This window comes from Sebastes fasciatus, chromosome 7 (assembly GCF_043250625.1).
Source record: "Sebastes fasciatus isolate fSebFas1 chromosome 7, fSebFas1.pri, whole genome shotgun sequence".
NCBI classification, from domain to species: domain Eukaryota; kingdom Metazoa; phylum Chordata; class Actinopteri; order Perciformes; family Sebastidae; genus Sebastes; species Sebastes fasciatus.
In genome coordinates, this window is record NC_133801.1 from 7,594,387 (window position 1) to 7,616,380 (window position 21,994).

At 39.2% G+C, this 21,994-nt stretch overlaps 7 protein-coding genes and 1 pseudogene across 7 annotated transcripts; 1 reads left to right on the forward strand and 7 right to left on the reverse strand.

The window, feature by feature from the left end:
* Positions 1-954: 954 nt before the first annotated feature.
* On the reverse strand, positions 955-1,821 carry LOC141770911 (lysophosphatidic acid receptor 6-like). The gene has a single exon (XM_074640762.1). The coding sequence runs from the start codon at positions 1,819-1,821 to the stop codon at positions 955-957; it is 867 nt and encodes a 288-aa protein (XP_074496863.1).
* Positions 1,822-3,779: 1,958 nt separating this feature from the next.
* LOC141770912 (lysophosphatidic acid receptor 6-like) lies at positions 3,780-4,649 on the reverse strand (annotated as a pseudogene).
* A 590-nt stretch (positions 4,650-5,239) lies between these two features.
* LOC141770913 (uncharacterized) lies at positions 5,240-6,044 on the forward strand. The gene is made up of 2 exons (XM_074640763.1): positions 5,240-5,298; positions 5,345-6,044. The coding sequence occupies exons 1-2, from the start codon at positions 5,240-5,242 to the stop codon at positions 6,000-6,002; spliced, it is 717 nt and encodes a 238-aa protein (XP_074496864.1). The 3' UTR covers positions 6,003-6,044.
* Positions 6,045-6,706: 662 nt separating this feature from the next.
* Positions 6,707-8,247, reverse strand: LOC141770736 (lysophosphatidic acid receptor 6-like). Its single transcript, XM_074640587.1, has one exon. The coding sequence runs from the start codon at positions 8,222-8,224 to the stop codon at positions 7,355-7,357; it is 870 nt and encodes a 289-aa protein (XP_074496688.1). The 5' UTR covers positions 8,225-8,247; the 3' UTR covers positions 6,707-7,354.
* Positions 8,248-9,982: 1,735 nt separating this feature from the next.
* LOC141770914 (lysophosphatidic acid receptor 6-like) lies at positions 9,983-10,846 on the reverse strand. The gene has a single exon (XM_074640764.1). It carries the CDS (start codon positions 10,844-10,846, stop codon positions 9,983-9,985), a length of 864 nt encoding a protein of 287 aa, XP_074496865.1.
* Positions 10,847-12,599: 1,753 nt separating this feature from the next.
* Positions 12,600-13,469, reverse strand: LOC141770915 (lysophosphatidic acid receptor 6-like). Its single transcript, XM_074640766.1, has one exon. The coding sequence runs from the start codon at positions 13,467-13,469 to the stop codon at positions 12,600-12,602; it is 870 nt and encodes a 289-aa protein (XP_074496867.1).
* A 3,581-nt stretch (positions 13,470-17,050) lies between these two features.
* LOC141770916 (lysophosphatidic acid receptor 6-like) lies at positions 17,051-17,920 on the reverse strand. Its single transcript, XM_074640767.1, has one exon. It carries the CDS (start codon positions 17,918-17,920, stop codon positions 17,051-17,053), a length of 870 nt encoding a protein of 289 aa, XP_074496868.1.
* A 1,715-nt stretch (positions 17,921-19,635) lies between these two features.
* On the reverse strand, positions 19,636-20,505 carry LOC141770917 (lysophosphatidic acid receptor 6-like). Its single transcript, XM_074640768.1, has one exon. It carries the CDS (start codon positions 20,503-20,505, stop codon positions 19,636-19,638), a length of 870 nt encoding a protein of 289 aa, XP_074496869.1.
* Positions 20,506-21,994: the final 1,489 nt, after the last annotated feature.

Consider the following 21,994-nt stretch of genomic DNA (forward strand, 5'->3'; position numbering starts at 1 on the left):
AGTTTTAAAACCAACATGAAGTGTCAGATTCGGTGTTTACTGAGATATATATAAAGGTATGGAAGATGGAATGATGGTTGTATCTTGTTCAATTGTTATTTTTATTTATTTATTATACTTCTTATCTTATGAGTTGTAGTAAATGGAGAATGAAAGGAGAGTATGGAAATGAGAGTAACTTAAAAACTAAAAGGAATTTAAAAATCTGTATAAAATCTTTTAAAAAGTGGTAACTATCTAATATAGTGGAGTGTCTAGTTAAACATTGTAAGAGGTTATACATTTTGAAATATTGAGCTCAAAAGGGTTTAATAGAATTAAACTTTTATTTTTGATATATCTCCAAGAGTATTAAAGTGATAAAAACATTTTATTTTTACATATTGTTACATATTAACATGAAAAATGCATTTTACTCCTCACTTTACACATTTTGCTTTACTGCACCATCTTTATTGTTTTTGTACGAAATCTCTTAAACAATGTGATGGCCTGAACTGTGCCACTATACCATTCATTTAAATAACTTTCTTTTAAAACAGTGTCTGTGTGAAATTTCCACCTATGCCAACTTGTCTTTAAACGCCTCTAGGGTCTAGTTTTATATCAGGGCACTACTGAGTGAGTGGTATCAATCTTCTCATCTAACTCTCTGTAAGAAAGGAAATAAAAGTATTTTGCAAAATGTCAATATTTCTTAAAGAGTCATCATTTCTCCTGAAACTGTTTGTACTCTTTATGGACATGTTACAGCCTTTAAGCATGAATTAAGCATGACACATGTATATTTACAAGCCTAGCGTTTCCCCATCTCTCACGAGATCTACAACTTTCACAAACAAGCCAAAATGAGCATGACACACCCAAACAACCTATTTTGCTGAAAAATAGGAAAATTAGAATGGAAAACATCGGAAATCTGAAGCCATCTCAAGAAAATAGCAGGTCCTTTGTCTACTGTTCTCTTGGAAGATCTGTATCCTCTTTTTTCTTCCAGAAGGCATCCAGAGAGAAGTAATACAACAGTGGATCCAGACAGCAGTTCACAGTAGCAAGACATACTAAAGCTCTACGCGTAGGTACCCCAAATCCTAAGATACCAATCGACATCGGCAAGAAACATATGGTAACAATAACCAAGTTCATGACAAAAATTAGCATGACATTCACTTTGTTGTTGACCCTTGCAGAGTTATTCAGATGACTGCGTAGAGTCCAAGACACCAAAGTGGTGCACACGATGTTGACTGCCAGCATGGTGAGCACTAACGTAGACTGAAAATAAGTCACAGCAAATATATGACGATGCGGAGGACTCTGACGGGGATATTCAAAACAGGCGGATCTATTGAAGTTCTCTAAAAATCTTGAAAATTCAACTGTCTCTGGGATGTTCATCACCACCACAAACAGCCAAACGAGTCCAACAGCTTTCAAGGCGTTGGAAGCGGTTCGAAGATGGCGCGACCTCAGAGGATAAACCACAGCCAGCAGCCGGTCCACGCTGATGAAGGTGATGAAGATGACGCTGGAGCGGATGTTGTTGCAATAGAGCAATATTATCCAGATGCATGCCTCTTTGCTCAGTGGCCAGGTGCCCGTGGCGTAAAAGTAGACCCTCATGGGTAAGGAGATGACGAGCAGCAGGTCAGAGATGGCCAGGTTGACCATGAAGACGGCACTGGGCGATTTGAGGCCGTGGTGTCTCAGCAGAATCCACAGTGAAACCGCATTGAGAGGCAGACCCAGTGCCAAAAAACAGCCATGGATCACAGCATAAACCGGCTTTGGCTCGAATCCATCTTCCATTGTGTTGTTCATGTCTACCTGATGAGAAGAGCAATGTGTCTGTGTGCTTTACTGAATGCTGCGCTCTATAAGTGCACGACACATTAGTTCCTCCCTCTGCTCTTTATCTGCGTGGAGTGAGGTTAGAGGTGGAAAATGATAGATGGGAGGGCGCATTAAAAAAGTGACAGGAAGTGTAAGTGACTCAACTCAGGAACTGTGGTCACTGTGACATTAACGAATAAACAAATTTACTTTAAAAGTCTCATAATGTAAAAAGTGAGATTTTCACGTCTTTTATATTATAAAGCAGGTTTAAGTGCTGTATAAATACTGTGAAAGTATCGAAATGCTCAATCCACAGAGAAATACACACAGCCCGTATTCAGAAACTATGCTTTTGAAAAAATCCTGTCAGGATTTGTGTACATTTGTGATGTCACAAATGATATCACAAAACAGCCTCTGCCGCCATTTTGGACTGAAAACACTTATTATATTTATAATATTTTATTGTTCAACACAGGCCATTTCAGTAGAATATGACAATGGAATAGAAATAATTTTGTTTTACTTTTGTACAGCACTTTGTAGGTGGACGTTTTACCGGCGTCCGGTATTCGCTTTCAGTCCAAAATGGCGGAAGCGTATCTTTGCTGCTGGATGTTAATGTTGCCGTTTTACACATTTTATTTGGCTTCTGTAATGTTAATAGTTTTTGATCTGTGTTGTCTACAATGTTTGCTGATTTCCCCTGATCACCAGGGCCTAGAAGAACAAATTTCAACAGCCAAAAGTCTTGTTCACTATTGTGTTATGTGTGATTTGAATAAATATCTGAGATTCAATTTCCACTTTTGTATTTGTGCCGATTCATGTGACATCACTGCGGCATACAGTACATATTCTAATAGCCCAGTTTGTCCTGAAAAAAGAGATGTAAATAGCATGATTGTGCATTGCAGTGTTGATGCAACATGCATTATTAGGCTACAAAAAAGAGACCATGTGGACCATAAATAGGGAAAAAGGCCTCAGAGTTTTAAAACCAACATGAAGTGTCGGAGTCGGTGTTTACTGAGATATAAATAAAGGTATGAAAGATGGAATGATGGTTGTATCTTGTTCAATTGTTATTTTTATTTATTTATTATACTTCTTATCTTATGAGTTGTAGTAAATGGAGAATGAAAGGAGAGTATGGAAATGAGAGTAACTTAAAAACTAAAAGGAATTTAAAAATCTGTATAAAATCTTTTAAAAAGTGGTAACTATCTACTATAGTGGAGTGTCTAGTTTAAACATTGTAAGAGGTTATACATTTTGAAATATTGAGCTCAAAAGGGTTTAATAGAGTTACATTTTTATTTTTGATATATCTCCAAGAGTATTAAAGTGATAAAAACATTGTATTTTTACATATTGTTACATATTAACATGAAAAATGCATTTTACTCCTCACTTTACACATTTAGCTTTATTGCACCACCTTTATTGATTTTGTACAAAATCTCTTAAACAATGTGATGGCTTGAACTGTGCCAACACACAATTCTTTTAAATAGCTTTCTTTTAAAACAGTGTCTGTGTGAAATTTCCACCTATGCCAACTTGTCTTTAAACGCCTCTAGGGTCTAGTTTTATATCAGGGCACTACTGAGTGAGTGGTATCAATCTTCTCATCTAACTCTCTGCAAGAAAGGAAATAAAAGTATTTTGCAAAATGTCAATATTTCTTAAAGAGGCATCATTTCTCCTGAAACTGTTTGTACTCTTTATGGACATGTTACAGCCTTTAAGCATGAATTAAGCATGACACATGTATATGTACAAGCCTAGCCTTTCCCCTCTCTCACGAGATCTACAACTTTCACAAACAAGCCAAAATGAGCATGACACACCCAAACAAACTATTTTGCTGGAAAATAGGAAAATTAGAATGAAAACATGGGAAATCTGAAGCCATCTCAAGAAAATAGCAGGTCCTTTATCTACTGTTCTCTTGGAAGATCTGTATCCTCTTTTTTCTTCCAGAAGGCATCCAGAGAGAAGTAATACAACAGTGGATCCAGACAGCAGTTCACAGTAGGAAGACATACTAAAGCTCTAATTGTAGGTACCCCACATGTTAATAAACCAATCGACATCGGCAAGAAACATATGGTAACAATAACCAAGTTCATGACAAAAATTAGCATGACATTCACTTTGTTGTTGACCCTTGCAGAGTTATTCAGATGTCTGCGTAGAGTCCAAGACACCAAAGTAGTGCACACGATGTTGACTGCCAGCATGGTGAGCACTAACGCAGACTGAAAATAAGTCAATGCTGATATATGACAATGCGGAGGGTGACTCTGACGGGGATATTCAAAACAGGCGGATCTATTGAAGTTCTCTAAAAATCTTGAAAATCCAACTCTCTCTGGGATGCTCACCACCACCACAAACAGCCAAACGAGTACAACAGCTTTCAAGGCGTTAGAAGCGGTTCGAAGATGGCGCGACCTCAGAGGATAAACCACAGCCAGCAGCCGGTCCACGCTGATGAAGGTGATGAAGATGGCGCTGGAGCGGATGTTGTTGTGATAGAGCAATATTATCCAGGTGCATGCCTTTTAGCTCAGTGGCCAGGTGCCCGTGGCGTAAAAGTAGACCCTCATGGGTAAGGAGATGATGAGCAGCAGGTCAGAGATGGCCAGGTTGACCATGAAGACGGCACTGGGCGATTTGAGGCCGTGGTGTCTCAGCAGAATCCACAGTGAAACCGCATTGAGAGGCAGACCCAGTGCCAGAATACAGCCATGGATCACAGCATAAACCGGCTGTGGCTTGATTCCATCTTCCATTGTGTTGGTCATGTCTACCTGATGAGAAGAGCAATGTGTCTGTGTGCTTTACTGAATGCTGCGCTCTATAAGTGCACGACACATTAGTTCCTCCCTCTGCTCTTTATCTGGGTCGAGTGAGGTTAGAGGTGGAAAATGTCAGATTGGGAGGGCAGATTAAAAAAGTGACAGGAAATGTAAGTGACTCAACTCAGGAACTGTGGTCACTGTGACATTAACGAATAAACAAATTTACTTTAAAAGTCTCATAATGTCACGTCTTTTATATTATAAAGCAGGTTTAAGTGCTGTATAAATACTGTGAAAGTATCAAAACTCTCAATCCACAGAGAAATACAAACAGCCTGTATTCAGAAACTGTGCTTTGAAAAAAAACTGTCAGGATTTATGTATATTTGTGAAGTCACAAATCTATCTCAGCTGGCTCCAGTCCTACCTCACCAACCGTTCTCATTTCATCTCCCTTCACAACAACTCCTCTGCCACATCCACAGTCACACAAGGTGTCCCCCAAGGCTCTGTACTCGCTCCACTCCTTTTCATTATCTACATATTCACCCTCGGTCAGATCCTCCGCCATTTCAACCTGGACTTCCACTGCTATGCCGACGACACTCAGCTCTACCTCAGCCCCAACACCCCCCACAACCCACCCTAAACAGTGACAAAATAGAACTCCTCCTCATCGGCTCCAAATCCACCCTCAGCAAAACCAACAACCTCACACTCAGCATCGATGGCACCTCTGTTTCCCCCTCCCCCCAGGCACGCAACCTTGGCGTGATTCTTGACCCCACCCTCTCCCTTGAGCCTCACATCCGCCAACTTGTCAAAATATCCTTCTACCACCTACGTAACATTGCAAAGATCCGACCCTCACTCACACCCCCCGCTGCCGAGAAGCTCATCCACACCTTCATCTCCTCCCGCCTTGATTACTGCAACTCTCTACTCTACGGCATCTGCACCACCTCCATCAACAAACTCCAACCGGTCCAGAATGCAGCTGCCCGACTCCTCACCCACACCAAATCCTGGCATCACATCACCCCAGTCCTCAAAGACCTCCACTGGCTCCCTGTCTCCCACCGGATCACCTACAAAATCCTGACCCTCACCTACAAAGCCCTCCACCAACTTGCCCCCCCTTACCTCTCTGACCTCCTCTCCCGGTCCCTCAGATCCACCTCAGCTGGTCTACTTTCCACTCCCAAGTCCAACCTCCGCAGCTTTGGGGACAGGGCATTCTCCAGGGCAGCTCCCAAGCTTTGGAACTCCCTCCCACAACTCATTAGACAGTCTGATTCCCTCCCCCTATTCAAGTCCCGCCTCAAAACCCACCTTTTCTCCTCTGCCTACTCCTAGCCCCCCCTCCCCGTACCTATTTGTCCGTGTGTATGAATGAGAGTGCACCTGTGTGTGTCGTCTGTCTCCTGTTTGTCTCACACCGTTTCCCCCGATATTGTAAAGCGTCTTTGAGTTCTCTCAAAAAGGGCTATATAAGTTTAATTTATTATAATTATTATTATTAAATCTACAATATATACAAAGAGTAAAGAAGCAAAGAGACGAAACAGCCTCTGCCGCCATTTTGGACTGAAAACACTTATTATATTTATAATATTTTATTGTTCAACACAGGCCATTTTGGTAGAATATGTCAATGGAATAGAAATTATTTTGTTTTACTTTTGTACGGCACTTTGTAGGCGGACGTTTTACCGGCGTCATATTTGTACTAAATACAAGCAATAGGTTAAGTAACTGTTTCTGTCATATTGTCACAAAGACACGTGAGTGGTATCAATCTTCTCATCTAATTCTCTGCAAGAAAGGAAATAAAAGTATTTTGCAAAATGTCAAAATATTTCTTAAAGTCATCATTTCTCCTGAAACTGCCTGGACTCATTCTGGACATGTTACAGCCTTTAAGCATGAATTAAGCATGACACCTGTATATTTACAAGCCTAGCGTTTCCCCATCTCTCACGAGATCTACAACTTTCACAAACATTTTTATCAAAAAGACGATCACTTATATACATTTTGAAATATTGAGCTCAAAAGGGTTTAATAGAATTCAACTTTTATTTTTGATATATCTCCAAGAGTATTAAAGTGATAGAAACATTTTATTTGTACATATTGTTACATATTAACATGAAAAATGCATTTTACTCCTCACTTTACACATTTTGCTTTACTGCACCACCTTTATTGTTTTTGTACAAAATCTCTTAATCAATGTGATGGCCTGAACTGTGCCAACACACAATTCTTTTAAATAACTTTCTTTTAAAACAGTGTCTGTGTGAAATTTCCACCTCTGACAACTTGTCTTTAAAAGCCTCTAGGCTCTAGTTTTATATCAGGGCACTACTGAGTGAGTGGTATCAATCTTCTCATCTAACTCTCTGCAAGAAAGGAAATAAAAGTATTTTGCAAAATGTCAAAATACTTCTTAAAGAGTCATCATTTCTCCTGAAACTGTTTGTACTCTTTATGGACACGTTACAGCCTTTAAGCATGAATTAAGCATGACACCTGTATATTTACAAGCCTAGCGTTTCCCCATCTCTCACGAGATCTACAACTTTCACAAATAAGCCAAAATGAGCATGACACACCCAAACAAACTATTTTGCTGAAAAATAGGAAAATTAGAATGAAAACATGGGAAATCTGAAGCCATCTCAAGAAAATAGCAGGTCCTTTGTCTACTGTTCTCTTGGAAGGTCTGTATCCTCTTTTTTCTTCCAGAAGGCATCCAGAGAGAAGTAATACAACAGTGGATCCAGACAGCAGTTCACAGTAGCAAGACATACTAAAGGTGTTATCGTAGATGTCCCAAATCTTAATAAACCAATCGACAAAGGCAAGAAACATATGGTGAACGTAACCAAGTTCATGACAAAAATTAGCATGACATTCACTTTGTTGTTGACCCTTGCAGAGTTATTCAGATGTCTGCGTAGAGTCCAAGACACCAAAGTGGTGCACACGATGTTGATTGCCAGCATGGTGAGCACTAACGCAGACTGAAAATAAGCCATTACCATTTTATTATGAAGTGGACGGGGAGGATGATGGGGATATTCAAAACAGGTGGATCCATTGAAGTTCTTTAAAAATCTTGAAAATTCAACTCTCTCTGGGATGTTCATCACCACGATAAACACCCAAACGAGTCCAACAGCTTTCAAGGCGTTAGAAGAGGTTCGAAGATGGCGCGACCTCAGAGGATAAACCACAGCCAGCAGCCGGTCCACGCTGATGAAGGTGATGAAGATGGCGCTGGAGCGGATGTTGTTGTGATAGAGCATTGTTATCCAGATGCATGCCTCTTTGCCCAGTGGCCAGGTGCCCGTGGCATAAAAGTAGACCCTCATGGGTAAGGAGATGATGAGCAGCAGGTCAGAGATGGCCAGGTTGACCATGAAGACAGCACTGGGCGATTTGAGGCCGTGGTTTCTCAGCAGAATCCACAGTGAAACCGCATTGAGAGGCAGACCCAGTGCCAGAATACAGCCATAGATCCCAGCATAAACCGGCTTTGGCTCGAATCCATCTTCCATTGTGTTGTTCATGTCTACCTGATGAGAAGAGCAATGTGTCTGTGTGCTTTACTGAATGCTGCGCTCTATAAGTGCACGACACATCAGTTCCTCCCTCTGCTCTTTATCTGGGTCGAGTGAGGTTAAAAGTTGAAAATGACAGATTGGGAGGGCGTATTAAAAAAGTGACAGGAAATGTAGGTGACTCAACTCAGGAACTGTGGTCACTGTGACATTAACGAATAAACAAATTTACTTTAAAAGTCTCATAATGTCATGTCTTTTATATTATAAAGCAGGTTTAAGTGCTGTATAAATACTGTGAAAGTATTTAAACACTCAATCCACAGAAGATACACACAGCCCGTATTCAGAAACTGTGCTTTGAAAAAAAACTGTCAGGATTTATGTATATTTGTGATGTCACAAAGTAGAATATGCCAATGGAATAGAAATAATTTTGTTTTACTTTTGTACGGCACTTTGTAGGCGGACGTTTTACTGGCGTCCGGTATTCGCTTTCAGTGCAAAATGGCGGAAGCGTATCTTTGCTGCTGGGCGCTGATGTTGCCGTTTTACACATTCTATTTCGCTTCTGTAATGTTAATAGTTTTTGATCTGTGTTGTCTACAATGTTTGTTGATTTCCACTTTTGTATTTGTGCCGATTCATGTGACATCACTGCGGCATACAGTACATATTCTTATAGCCCAGTTTGTCCTGAAAAAAGAGATGTAAATAGCATGATTGTGCATTGCAGTGTTGATGCAACATGCATTATTAGGATACAAAAAAGAGACCATGTGGACCATAAATAGGGAAAAAGGCCTCAGAGTTTTAAAACCAACATGAAGTGTCAGATTCGGTGTTTACTGAGATATAAATAAAGGTATGGAAGATGGAATGATGGTTGTATCTTGTTCAATTGTTATTTTTATTTATTTATTATACTTCTTATCTTATGAGTTGTAGTAAATGGAGAATGAAAGGAGAGTATGGAAATGAGAGTAACTTAAAAACTAAAAGGAATTTAAAAATCTGTATAAAATCTTTTAAAAAGTGGTAACTACCTACTATAGTGGAGTGTCTAGTTTAAACATTGTAAGAGGATATACATTTTGAAATATTGAGCTCAAAAGGGTTTAATAGAGTTACATTTTTATTTTTGATATATCTCCAAGAGTATTAAAGTGATAGAAACATTTTATTTTTTACATATTGTTACATATTAACATGAAAAATGCATTTTACTCCTCACTTTACACATTTTGCTTTACTGCACCATCTTTATTGTTTTTGTACGAAATCTCTTAATCAATGTGATGGCCTGAACTGTGCCAACACACAATTCTTTTAAATAACTTTCTTTTAAAACAGTGTCTGTGTGAAATTTCCACCTCTGCCAACTTGTCTTTAAAAGCCTCTAAGCTCTAGTTTTATATCAGGGCACTACTGAGTGAGTGGTATCAATCTTCTCATCTAACTCTCTGCAAGAAAGGAAATAAAAGTATTTTGCAAAATGTCAATATTTCTTAAAGAGTCATCATTTCTCCTGAAACTGTTTGTACTCTTTATGGACATGTTACAGCCTTTAAGCATGAATTAAGCATGACACCTGAATATTTACAAGCCTAGCGTTTCCCCATCTCTCACGAGATCTACAACTTTCACAAACAAGCCAAAATGAGCATGACACACCCAAACAAACTATTTTGCTGGAAAATGGGAAAATTAGAATGAAAACATGGGAAATCTGAAGCCATCTCATGAAAATAGCAGGTCCTTTGTCTACTATTCTCTTGGAAGATCTGTATCCTCTTTTTTCTTCCAGAAGGCATCCAGAGAGAAGTAATACAACAGTGGATCCAGACAGCAGTTCACAGTAGCAAGACATACTAAAGCTCTACGCGTAGGTACCCCAAATCCTAAGATACCAATCGACATCGGCAAGAAACATATGGTAACAATAACCAAGTTCATGACAAAAATTAGCATGACATTCACTTTGTTGTTGACCCTTGCAGAGTTATTCAGATGACTGCGTAGAGTCCAAGACACCAAAGTGGTGCACACGATGTTGACTGCCAGCATGGTGAGCACTAACGTAGACTGAAAATAAGTCACAGCAAATATATGACGATGCGGAGGACTCTGATGGGGATATTCAAAACAGGCGGATCTATTGAAGTTCTCTAAAAATCTTGAAAATTCAAATCTCTCTGGGATGTTCATCACCACCACAAACAGCCAAACGAGTCCAACAGCTTTCAAGGCGTTGGAAGCGGTTCGAAGATGGCGCGACCTCAGAGGATAAACCACAGCCAGCAGCCGGTCCACGCTGATGAAGGTGATGAAGATGGCGCTGGAGCGGATGTTGTTGCAATAGAGCAATATTATCCAGATGCATGCCTCTTTGCTCAGTGGCCAGGTGCCCGTGGCGTAAAAGTAGACCCTCATGGGTAAGGAGATGACGAGCAGCAGGTCAGAGATGGCCAGGTTGACCATGAAGACGGCACTGGGCGATTTGAGGCCGTGGTGTCTCAGCAGAATCCACAGTGAAAACGCATTGAGAGGCAGACCCAGTGCCAGAATACAGCCATAGATCCCAGCATAAACCGGCTTTGGCTCGAATCCATCTTCCATTGTGTTGTTCATGTCTACCTGATGAGAAGAGCAATGTGTCTGTGTGCTTTACTGAATGCTGCGCTCTATAAGTGCACGACACATCAGTTCCTCCCTCTGCTCTTTATCTGCGTGGAGTGAGGTTAGAGGTGGAAAATGATAGATGGGAGGGCGCATTAAAAAAGTGACAGGAAGTGTAAGTGACTCAACTCAGGAACTGTGGTCACTGTGACATTAACGAATAAACAAATTTACTTTAAAAGTCTCATAATGTCATGTCTTTTATATTATAAAGCAGGTTTAAGTGCTGTATAAATACTGTGAAAGTATTTAAACACTCAATCCACAGAAGATACACACAGCCCGTATTCAGAAACTGTGCTTTGAAAAAAAAATGGCAGGACTTATGTATATTTGTGATGTCACAAAGTAGAATATGCCAATGGAATAGAAATAATTTTGTTTTACTTTTGTACGGCACTTTGTAGGCGGACGTTTTACTGGCGTCCGGTATTCGCTTTCAGTGCAAAATGGCGGAAGCGTATCTTTGCTGCTGGGCGCTGATGTTGCCGTTTTACACATTCTATTTCGCTTCTGTAATGTTAATAGTTTTTGATCTGTGTTGTCTACAATGTTTGTTGATTTCCACTTTTGTATTTGTGCCGATTCATGTGACGCCACTGCGGCATACAGTACATATTCTTATAGCCCAGTTTGTCCTGAAAAAAGAGATGTAAATAGCATGATTGTGCATTGCAGTGTTGATGCAACATGCATTATTAGGCTACAAAAAAGAGACCATGTGGACCATAAATAGGGAAAAAGGCCTCAGAGTTTTAAAACCAACATGAAGTGTCAGATTCGGTGTTTACTGAGATATAAATAAAGGTATGGAAGATGGAATGATGGTTGTATCTTGTTCAATTGTTATTTTTATTTATTTATTATACTTCTTATCTTATGAGTTGTAGTAAATGGAGAATGAAAGGAGAGTATAGAAATGAGAGTAACTTAAAAACTAAAAGGAATTTAAAAATCTGTATAAAATCTTTTAAAAAGTGGTAACTATCTAATATAGTGGAGTGTCTAGTTAAACATTGTAAGAGGTTATACATTTTGAAATATTGAGCTCAAAAGGGTTTAATAGAATTAAACTTTTATTTTTGATATATCTCCAAGAGTATTAAAGTGATAAAAACATTTTATTTTTACATATTGTTACATATTAACATGAAAAATGCATTTTACTCCTCACTTTACACATTTTGCTTTACTGCACCATCTTTATTGTTTTTGTACGAAATCTCTTAAACAATGTGATGGCCTGAACTGTGCCACTATACCATTCATTTAAATAACTTTCTTTTAAAACGGTGTCTGTGTGAAATTTCCACCTATGCCAACTTGTCTTTAAACGCCTCTAGGGTCTAGTTTTATATCAGGGCACTACTGAGTGAGTGGTATCAATCTTCTCATCTAACTCTCTGTAAGAAAGGAAATAAAAGTATTTTGCAAAATGTCAATATTTCTTAAAGAGTCATCATTTCTCCTGAAACTGTTTGTACTCTTTATGGACATGTTACAGCCTTTAAGCATGAATTAAGCATGACACCTGAATATTTACAAGCAGAGCGTTTCCCCATCTCTCACGAGATCTACAACTTTCACAAACAAGCCAAAATGAGCATGACACACCCAAACAAACTATTTTGCTGAAAAATAGGAAAATTAGAATGGGAAACATCGGAAATCTGAAGCCATCTCATGAAAATAGCAGGTCCTTTATCTACTGTTCTCTTGGAAGATCTGTATCCTCTTTTTTCTTCCAGAAGGCATCCAGAGAGAAGTAATACAACAGTGGATCCAGACAGCAGTTCACAGTAGCAAGACATACTAAAGGTGTTATCGTAGATGTCCCAAATCTTAATAAACCAATCGACAAAGGCAAGAAACATATGGTGAACGTAACCAAGTTCATGACAAAAATTAGCATGACATTCACTTTGTTGTTGACCCTTGCAGAGTTATTCAGATGTCTGCGTAGAGTCCAAGACACCAAAGTGGTGCACACGATGTTGATTGCCAGCATGGTGAGCACTAACGCAGACTGAAAATAAGCCATTACCATTTTATTATGAAGTGGACGGGGAGGATGATGGGGATATTCAAAACAGGTGGATCCATTGAAGTTCTTTAAAAATCTTGAAAATTCAACTCTCTCTGGTATGTTCATCACCACGATAAACACCCAAACGAGTCCAACAGCTTTCAAGGCGTTAGAAGAGGTTCGAAGATGGCGCGACCTCAGAGGATAAACCACAGCCAGCAGCCGGTCCACGCTGATGAAAGTGATGAAGATGGCGCTGGAGCGGATGTTGTTGCAATAGAGCATTGTTATCCAGACGCATGCCACTTTGCTCAGTGGCCAGGTGCCCGTGGCATAAAAGTAGACCCTCATGGGTAAGGAGATGATGAGCAGCAGGTCAGAGATGGCCAGGTTGACCATGAAGACGGCACTGGGCGATTTGAGGCCGTGGTGTCTCAGCAGAATCCACAGTGAAACCGCATTGAGAGGCAGACCCAGTGCCAGAATACAGCCATAGATCCCAGCATAAACCGGCTGTGGCTTGATTCCATCTTCCATTGTGTTGTTCATGTCTACCTGATGAGAAGAGCAATGTGTCTGTGTGCTTTACTGAATGCTGCGCTCTATAAGTGCACGACACATTAGTTCCTCCCTCTGCTCTTTATCTGCGTGGAGTGAGATTAGAAATTGAAAATGACAGATTGGGAGGGCAGATTAAAAATGTGACAGGAAGTGTAAGTGACTCAACTCAGGAACTGTGGTCACTGTGACATTAACGAATTAACCAATTTACCTTAAAGGTCACATATTATACTCCATTTAAACTAGTTATTATAGGTCTCAGACACCTCCAAACCATGTCTCTGAAGTTTTTTTTTCAAAAAAACAATCAGATCATGCATTCCAGCATGTCTCTATAACCTCTGTTTCAGCCCATTTCCAAAAGTGCTGATTTCTGTGTCGGTAGCCTCTGTCTCCTCCCACTCTGCTCTGATTGGTCAGCGTTTTCTGTCAATCAAACGTCCTCAACAACACAGCGTCTCGCTCTCTCTCTCTCTCTCTCTCTCTCTCTCTCTAGAGAGAGAGGGAGAGACGAGTGGAGAGATAGCAGCTAGAATAAAGTTTATAAACCACTTTAAAGTTTATAAACCAGAAACTTCACCCAGCGCACGTTACCGGAGGAATCTGATCAGAAATCGGCGACACATGATGAACATCTGCGGTCCAGATTCCAGGTTTTCCTGACGGTTTCTCTCAGGTAAATAATGCTATTTATATCTCTGTTAGTTAGCTCAGTGTTTACCTTATGCATCAACTCTGTAAACCGTAAACATACACTCTGTTTTACGTCTGTCTTTACAGATCCATCTGTGAGAAATGACCGACAGAATCATCCCAGAGGAGAGCAGATAGCTGAGAGCAGACAGCTGAGAGCAGACAGCTGAGAGCAGATGGCTCTGTTTACATGGAGATACAAAGCTAACCCGGTAGCATGTAGCTAACCCGTTAGCATGTAGCTACATGCTAACGGGTTAGCTACATGCTACCGCTATGACACGGTGTGTAAACACAGCGACCATCAGGGTGGAAAATAGAAGATGTGAAACAGTAGTCAGTTCATTATTTCTGCTAAAAGATAAATGTATGGAAGATCAGAGTAATGGTATATTATTTACAGTAGTAGCTGTCTCTGTGTTACCATGACTACAGACCACCGGAGCTTAGCTTACCATAGTTTACCAGAGCTGAAGACTTTCTCCTGTACCATGTTAACATAACTAACTAACAGGTGAGATGATTACAAATGCTGTGAATAATTAATATTGTCATCTGTCTACTCAAATAAAGTTTGACTGTGAAACAGAAATGTGTTGTGTTGCTTACAAGTCACTATTTACTACCTATATTCTGCTACATGCATGTCATCAAATATATATAATATATAAATATCATCTGTTTAAACAGTTTAATTACATAAAGCCTTTGTGAAAGAACATGTTATATTTAGATGATGGGAGTACATGAAGCCTGTTCTGCTGGTTCTTGCAGACTAACTGTAGGAGCTACTTTGCTCAAGTTAGGTTGAGGAGGAGAGACAGTGACGCGCTGTGGGCCGGGGTCAGCTACTGAAGGTTCTCTCTGGTTCGACCAGGAAACCCTCACGTGACTTGCATTCTCTAATGACGTCAGAATACAAGGAAAAAAGCGATTTTTTTTTCTGTACCCATTTCCGGACAAACGGAGGAGGAGAAAAAGAGAGAGGATGGTCTTTTATGATACTATGGTGGCCTGTAGACACACTGGGGACAGATATTGATGTTTAAAAGACATGGAAAAGTGCATTTTGCATAATAGGTGACCTTTAAAGGTCCCATAATGTAAAAAGTGAGATTTTCACGTCTTTTATATTATAAAGCAGGTTTAAGTGCTGTATAAATACTGTGAAAGTATTGAAAGTCTCAATCCACAGAGAAATACACACAGCCCGTATTCAGAAACTGTGCTTTTGAAAAAATCCTGTCAGGATTTATGTACATTTGTGATGTCACAAATCTACAATATATACAAAGAGTATAGAAGCAAAGAGACGAAACTCCTGTGTTTTCTTTGACAGCCGCTACCGTCATTTTGGACTGAAAACACTTACTTATATTTATAATATTTTATTGTTCAACACAGGCCATTTCAGTAGAATATGCCAATGGAATAGAAATTATTTTGTTTTACTTTTTGTACGGCACTTTGTAGGCGGACGTTTTACTGGCATCCGGTATTTGCTTTCAGTCCAAAATGGCGGAAGCGTATCTTTGCTGCTGGATGTTAATGTTGCCGTTTTACACATTTTATTTGGCTTCTGTAAAGTTAATAGTTTTTGATCTGTGTTGTCTACAATGTTTGCTGATTTCCCCTGATCACCAGGGCCTAGAAGAACAAATTTCAACAGCCAAAAGTCTTGTTCACTATTGTGTTATGTGTGATTTGAATAAATATCTGAGATTCAATTTCCACTTTTGTATTTGTGCCGATTCATGTGACGTCACTGTGGCATACAGTACATATTCTAATAGCCCAGTTTGTCCTGAAAAAAGAGATGTAAATAGCATGATTGTGCATTGCAGTGTTGATGCAACATGCATTATTAGGCTACAAAAAAGAGACCATGTCGACCATAAATAGGGAAAAAGGCCTCAGAGTTTTAAAACCAACATGAAGTGTCGGAGTCGGTGTTTACTGAGATATAAATAAAGGTATGGAAGATGGAATGATGGTTGTATCTTGTTCAATTGTTATTTTTATTTATTTATTATACTTCTTATCTTATGAGTTGTAGTAAATGGAGAATGAAAGGAGAGTATGGAAATGAGAGTAACTTAAAAACTAAAAGGAATTTAAAAATCTGTATAAAATCTTTTAAAAAGTGGTAACTATCTACTATAGTGGAGTGTCTAGTTTAAACATTGTAAGAGGATATACATTTTGAAATATTGAGCTCAAAAGGGTTTAATAGAATTAAACTTTTATTTTTGATATATCTCCAAGAGTATTAAAGTGATAAAAACATTGTATTTGTACATATTGTTACATATTAACATGATGAAAAATGCATTTTACTCCTCACTTTACACATTTTGCTTTACTGCACCACCTTTATTGATTTTGTACAAAATCTCTTAATCAATGTGATGGCTTGAACTGTGCCAACACACAATTCTTTTAAATAACTTTCTTTTAAAACGGTGTCTGTGTGAAATTTCCACCTCTGACAACTTGTCTTTAAAAGCCTCTAGGCTCTAGTTTTATATCAGGGCACTACTGAGTGAGTGGTATCAATCTTCTCATCTAACTCTCTGCAAGAAAGGAAATAAAAGTATTTTGCAAAATGTCAAAATATTTCTTAAAGAGTCATCATTTCTCCTGAAACTGTTTGTACTCTTTATGGACATGTTACAGCCTTTAAGCATGAATTAAGCATGACACCTGTATATTTACAAACCTAGCGTTTCCCCATCTCTCACGAGATCTACAACTTTCACAAACAAGCCAAAATGAGCATGACACACCCAAACAACCTATTTTGCTGGAAAATGGGAAAATTAGAATGAAAACATGGGAAATCTGAAGCCATCTCAAGAAAATAGCAGGTCCTTTGTCTACTGTTCGTTTGGAAGATCTGTATCCTCTTTTTTCTTCCAGAAGGCATCCAGAGAGAAGTAATACAACAGTGGATCCAGACAGCAGTTCACAGTAGCAAGACATACTAAAGGTGTTATCGTAGATGTCCCAAATCTTAATAAACCAATCGACAAAGGCAAGAAACATATGGTGAACGTAACCAAGTTCATGACAAAAATTAGCATGACATTCACTTTGTTGTTGACCCTTGCAGAGTTATTCAGATGTCTGCGTAGAGTCCAAGACACCAAAGTGGTGCACACGATGTTGACTGCCAGCATGGTGAGCACTAACGCAGACTGAAAATAAGCCATTACTAATTTATCATGAAGTGGACGGGGAGGATGACGGGGATATTCAAAACAGGTGGATCCATTGAGGTTCTTTAAAAATCTTGAAAATTCAAATCTCTCTGGGATGTTCATCACCACGATAAACAGCCAAACGAGTCCAGCAGCTTTCACGGCGTTAGAAGCGGTTCGAAGATGGCGCGACCTCAGAGGATAAACCACAGCCAGCAGCCGGTCCACGCTGATGAAAGTGATGAAGATGGCGCTGGAGCGGATGTTGTTGTGATAGAGCAATATTATCCAGACGCATGCCTCTTTGCTCAGTGGCCAGGTGCCCGTGGCATAAAAGTAGACCCTCATGGGTAAGGAGATGACGAGCAGCAGGTCAGAGATGGCCAGGTTGACCATGAAGACGGCACTGGGCGATTTGAGGCCGTGGTGTCTCAGCAGAATCCACAGTGAAACCGCATTGAGAGGCAGACCCAGTGCCAGAATACAGCCATAGATCCCAGCATAAACCGGCTTTGGCTCGAATCCATCTTCCATTGTGTTGTTCATGTCTACCTGATGAGAAGAGCAATGTGTCTGTGTGCTTTACTGAATGCTGCGCTCTATAAGTGCACGACACATCAGTTCCTCCCTCTGCTCTTTATCTGCGTGGAGTGAGGTTAAAAGTTGAAAATGTCAGATTGGGAGGGCGCATTAAAAAAGTGACAGGAAATGTAAGTGACTCAACTCAGGAACTGTGGTCACTGTGACATTAACGAATAAACAAATTTACTTTAAAGGTCCCATAATGTAAAAAGTGAGATTTTCACGTCTTTTATATTATAAAGCAGGTTTAAGTGCTGTAAGAGCCAAAACATGATGTATGATGTATACTGAGGTTGTGGTGTAATTCACTTTTAGGAACACTAGGTGGCACTGTATTAATTGACTGACCCAGTCACGGGTATATAAGTAAGGAGGTGTGTTGTTGGCGTCAGGGTTTAGCCCGGAAGGGCAAATGGTTTTTGAACGCAGAGACGCTGAAATGTTTGCTGTGTTGTTGTTGTTACTCGTTGCTATGGTAACCGGACATGCTTCCTTAATACCATATTAGGAATAAATGAACTGTTATTGTAAACCCAACGAGCGGACTCAGGATCAGTTTTGTACAGCACAACATGCAACAGAAGGTACCATCTACAGCGAAAAGCGCGTCAGTCCAGGGCTAATCACCTCAGTAGCTAAAGTATCAGATTTTAGCTCCTACAAGTGCTGTATAAATACTGTGAAAGTATTGAAACGCTCAATCCACAGAGAAATACACACAGCCCATATTCAGAAACTGTACTTTTTAAATTAAAACCAACATGAAGTGTCGGAGTCGGTGTTGCCTGAGATATAAATAAAGGTATTGAAGATGGAATGATGGTTGTATCTTGTTCAATTGTTATTTTTTATTATGAGTTGTAGTAAATGGAGAATGAAAGGAGAGTATGGAAATGAGAGTAACTTAAAAACTAAAAGGAATTTAAAAATCTGTATAAAATCTTTTAAAAAGTGGTAACTATCTACTATAGTGGAGTGTCTAGTTTAAACATTGTAAGAGGTTATACATTTTGAAATATTGAGCTGCAAAGGGTTTAATAGAATTACATTTTTATTTTTGATATATCTCCAAGAGTATTAAAGTGATAAAAACATTGTATTTGTACATATTGTTACATATTAACATGAAAAATGCATTTTACTCCTCACTTTACACATTTTGCTTTACTGCACCACCTTTATTGTTTTTGTACAAAATCTCTTAATCAATGTGATGGCTTGAACTGTGCCAACACACAATTCTTTTAAATAACTTTCTTTTAAAACAGTGTCTGTGTGAAATTTCCACCTCTGCCAACTTGTCTTTAAAAGCCTCTAAGCTCTAGTTTTATATCAGGGCACTACTGAGTGAGTGGTATCAATCTTCTCATCTAACTCTCTGCAAGAAAGGAAATAAAAGTATTTTGCAAAATGTCAATATTTCTTAAAGAGTCATCATTTCTCCTGAAACTGTTTGTACTCTTTATGGACATGTTACAGCCTTTAAGCATGAATTAAGCATGACACCTGAATATTTACAAGCCTAGCGTTTCCCCATCTCTCACGAGATCTACAACTTTCACAAACAAGCCAAAATGAGCATGACACACCCAAACAAACTATTTTGCTGGAAAATAGGAAAATTAGAATGAAAACATGGAAAATCTGAAGCCATCTCAAGAAAATAGCAGGTCCTTTATCTACTGTTCTCTTGGAAGATCTGTATCCTCTTTTTTCTTCCAGAAGGCATCCAGAGAGAAGTAATACAGCAGTGGATCCAGACAGCAGTTCACATTAGCAAGACATACTAAAGGTGTTATCGTAGATGTCCCAAATGTTAATAAACCAATCGACAAAGGCAAGAAACATATGGTGAACGTAACCAAGTTCATGACAAAAATTAGCATGACATTCACTTTGTTGTTGACCCTTGCAGAGTTATTCAGATGTCTGCGTAGAGTCCAAGACACCAAAGTGGTGCACACGATGTTGACTGCCAGCATGGTGAGCACTAACGCAGACTGAAAATAAGCCATTACTAATTTATCATGAAGTGGACGGGGAGGATGACGGGGATATTCAAAACAGGTGGATACATTGAGGTTCTCTAAAAATCTTGAAAATTCAAATCTCTCTGGGATGTTCATCACCACGATAAACAGCCAAACGAGCCCAACAGCTTTCAAGGCGTTGGAAGCGGTTCGAAGATGGCGCGACCTCAGAGGATAAACCACAGCCAGCAGCCGGTCCACGCTGATGAAGGTGATGAAGATGGCGCTGGAGCGGATGTTGTTGGAATAGAGCAATATTATCCAGACGCATGCCTCTTTGCTCAGTGGCCAGGTGCCCGTGGCGTAAAAGTAGACCCTCATGGGTAAGGAGATGATGAGCAGCAGGTCAGAGATGGCCAGGTTGACCATGAAGACGGCACTGGGCGATTTGAGGCCGTGGTGTCTCAGCAGAATCCACAGTGAAAACGCATTGAGAGGCAGACCCAGTGCCAGAATACAGCCATGGATCACAGCATAAACCAGCTTTGGCTCGAATCCATCTTCCATTGTGTTGTTCATGTCTACCTGATGAGAAGAGCAATGTGTCTGTGTGCTTTACTGAATGCTGCGCTCTATAAGTGCACGACACATTAGTTCCTCCCTCTGCTCTTTATCTGGGTCGAGTGAGGTTAAAAGTTGAAAATGACAGATTGGGAGGGCAGATTAAAAATATGACAGGAAATGTAAATGACTCCAGTGACTCAACTCAGGAACTGTGGTCACTGACAGTGACATTAACGAATAAACAAATTTACTTTAAAGGTCCCATAATGTAAAAAGTGAGATTTTCACGTCTTTTATATTATAAAGCAGGTTTAAGTGCTGTATAAATACTGTGAAAGTATTGAAAGTCTCAATCCACAGAGAAATACACACAGCCCGTATTCAGAAACTGTGCTTTTGAAAAAATCCTGTCAGGATTTATGTACATTTGTGATGTCACAAATCTACAATATATACAAAGAGTATAGAAGCAAAGAGACGAAACTCCTGTGTTTTCTTTGACAGCCTCTGCCGTCATTTTGGACTGAAAACACTTACTTATATTTATAATATTTTATTGTTCAACACAGGCCATTTCAGTAGAATATGACAATGGAATAGAAATTATTTTGTTTTACTTTTTGTACGGCACTTTGTAGGTTGACGTTTTACTGGCGTCCGGTATTCGCTTTCAGTCCAAAATGGCGGAAGCGTATCTTTGCTGCTGGATGTTAATGTTGCCGTTTTACACATTTTATTTGGCTTCTGTAATGTTAATAGTTTTTGATCTGTGTTGTCTACAATGTTTGCTGATTTCCCCTGATCACCAGGGCCTAGAAGAACAAATTTCAACAGCCAAAAGTCTTGTTCACTATTGTGTTATGTGTGATTTGAATAAATATCTGAGATTCAATTTCCACTTTTGTATTTGTGCCGATTCATGTGACATCACTGCGGCATACAGTACATATTCTAATAGCCCAGTTTGTCCTGAAAAAAGAGATGTAAATAGCATGATTGTGCATTGCAGTGTTGATGCAACATGCATTATTAGGCTACAAAAAAGAGACCATGTGGACCATAAATAGGGAAAAAGGCCTCAGAGTTTTAAAACCAACATGAAGTGTCGGAGTCGGTGTTTACTGAGATATAAATAAAGGTATGGAAGATGGAATGATGGTTGTATCTTGTTCAATTGTTATTTTTATTTATTTATTATACTTCTTATCTTATGAGTTGTAGTAAATGGAGAATGAAAGGAGAGTATGGAAATGAGAGTAACTTAAAAACTAAAAGGAATTTAAAAATCTGTATAAAATCTTTTAAAAAGTGGTAACTATCTAATATAGTGGAGTGTCTAGTTAAACATTGTAAGAGGTTATACATTTTGAAATATTGAGCTCAAAAGGGTTTAATAGAATTAAACTTTTATTTTTGATATATCTCCAAGAGTATTAAAGTGATAAAAACATTTTATTTTTACATATTGTTACATATTAACATGAAAAATGCATTTTACTCCTCA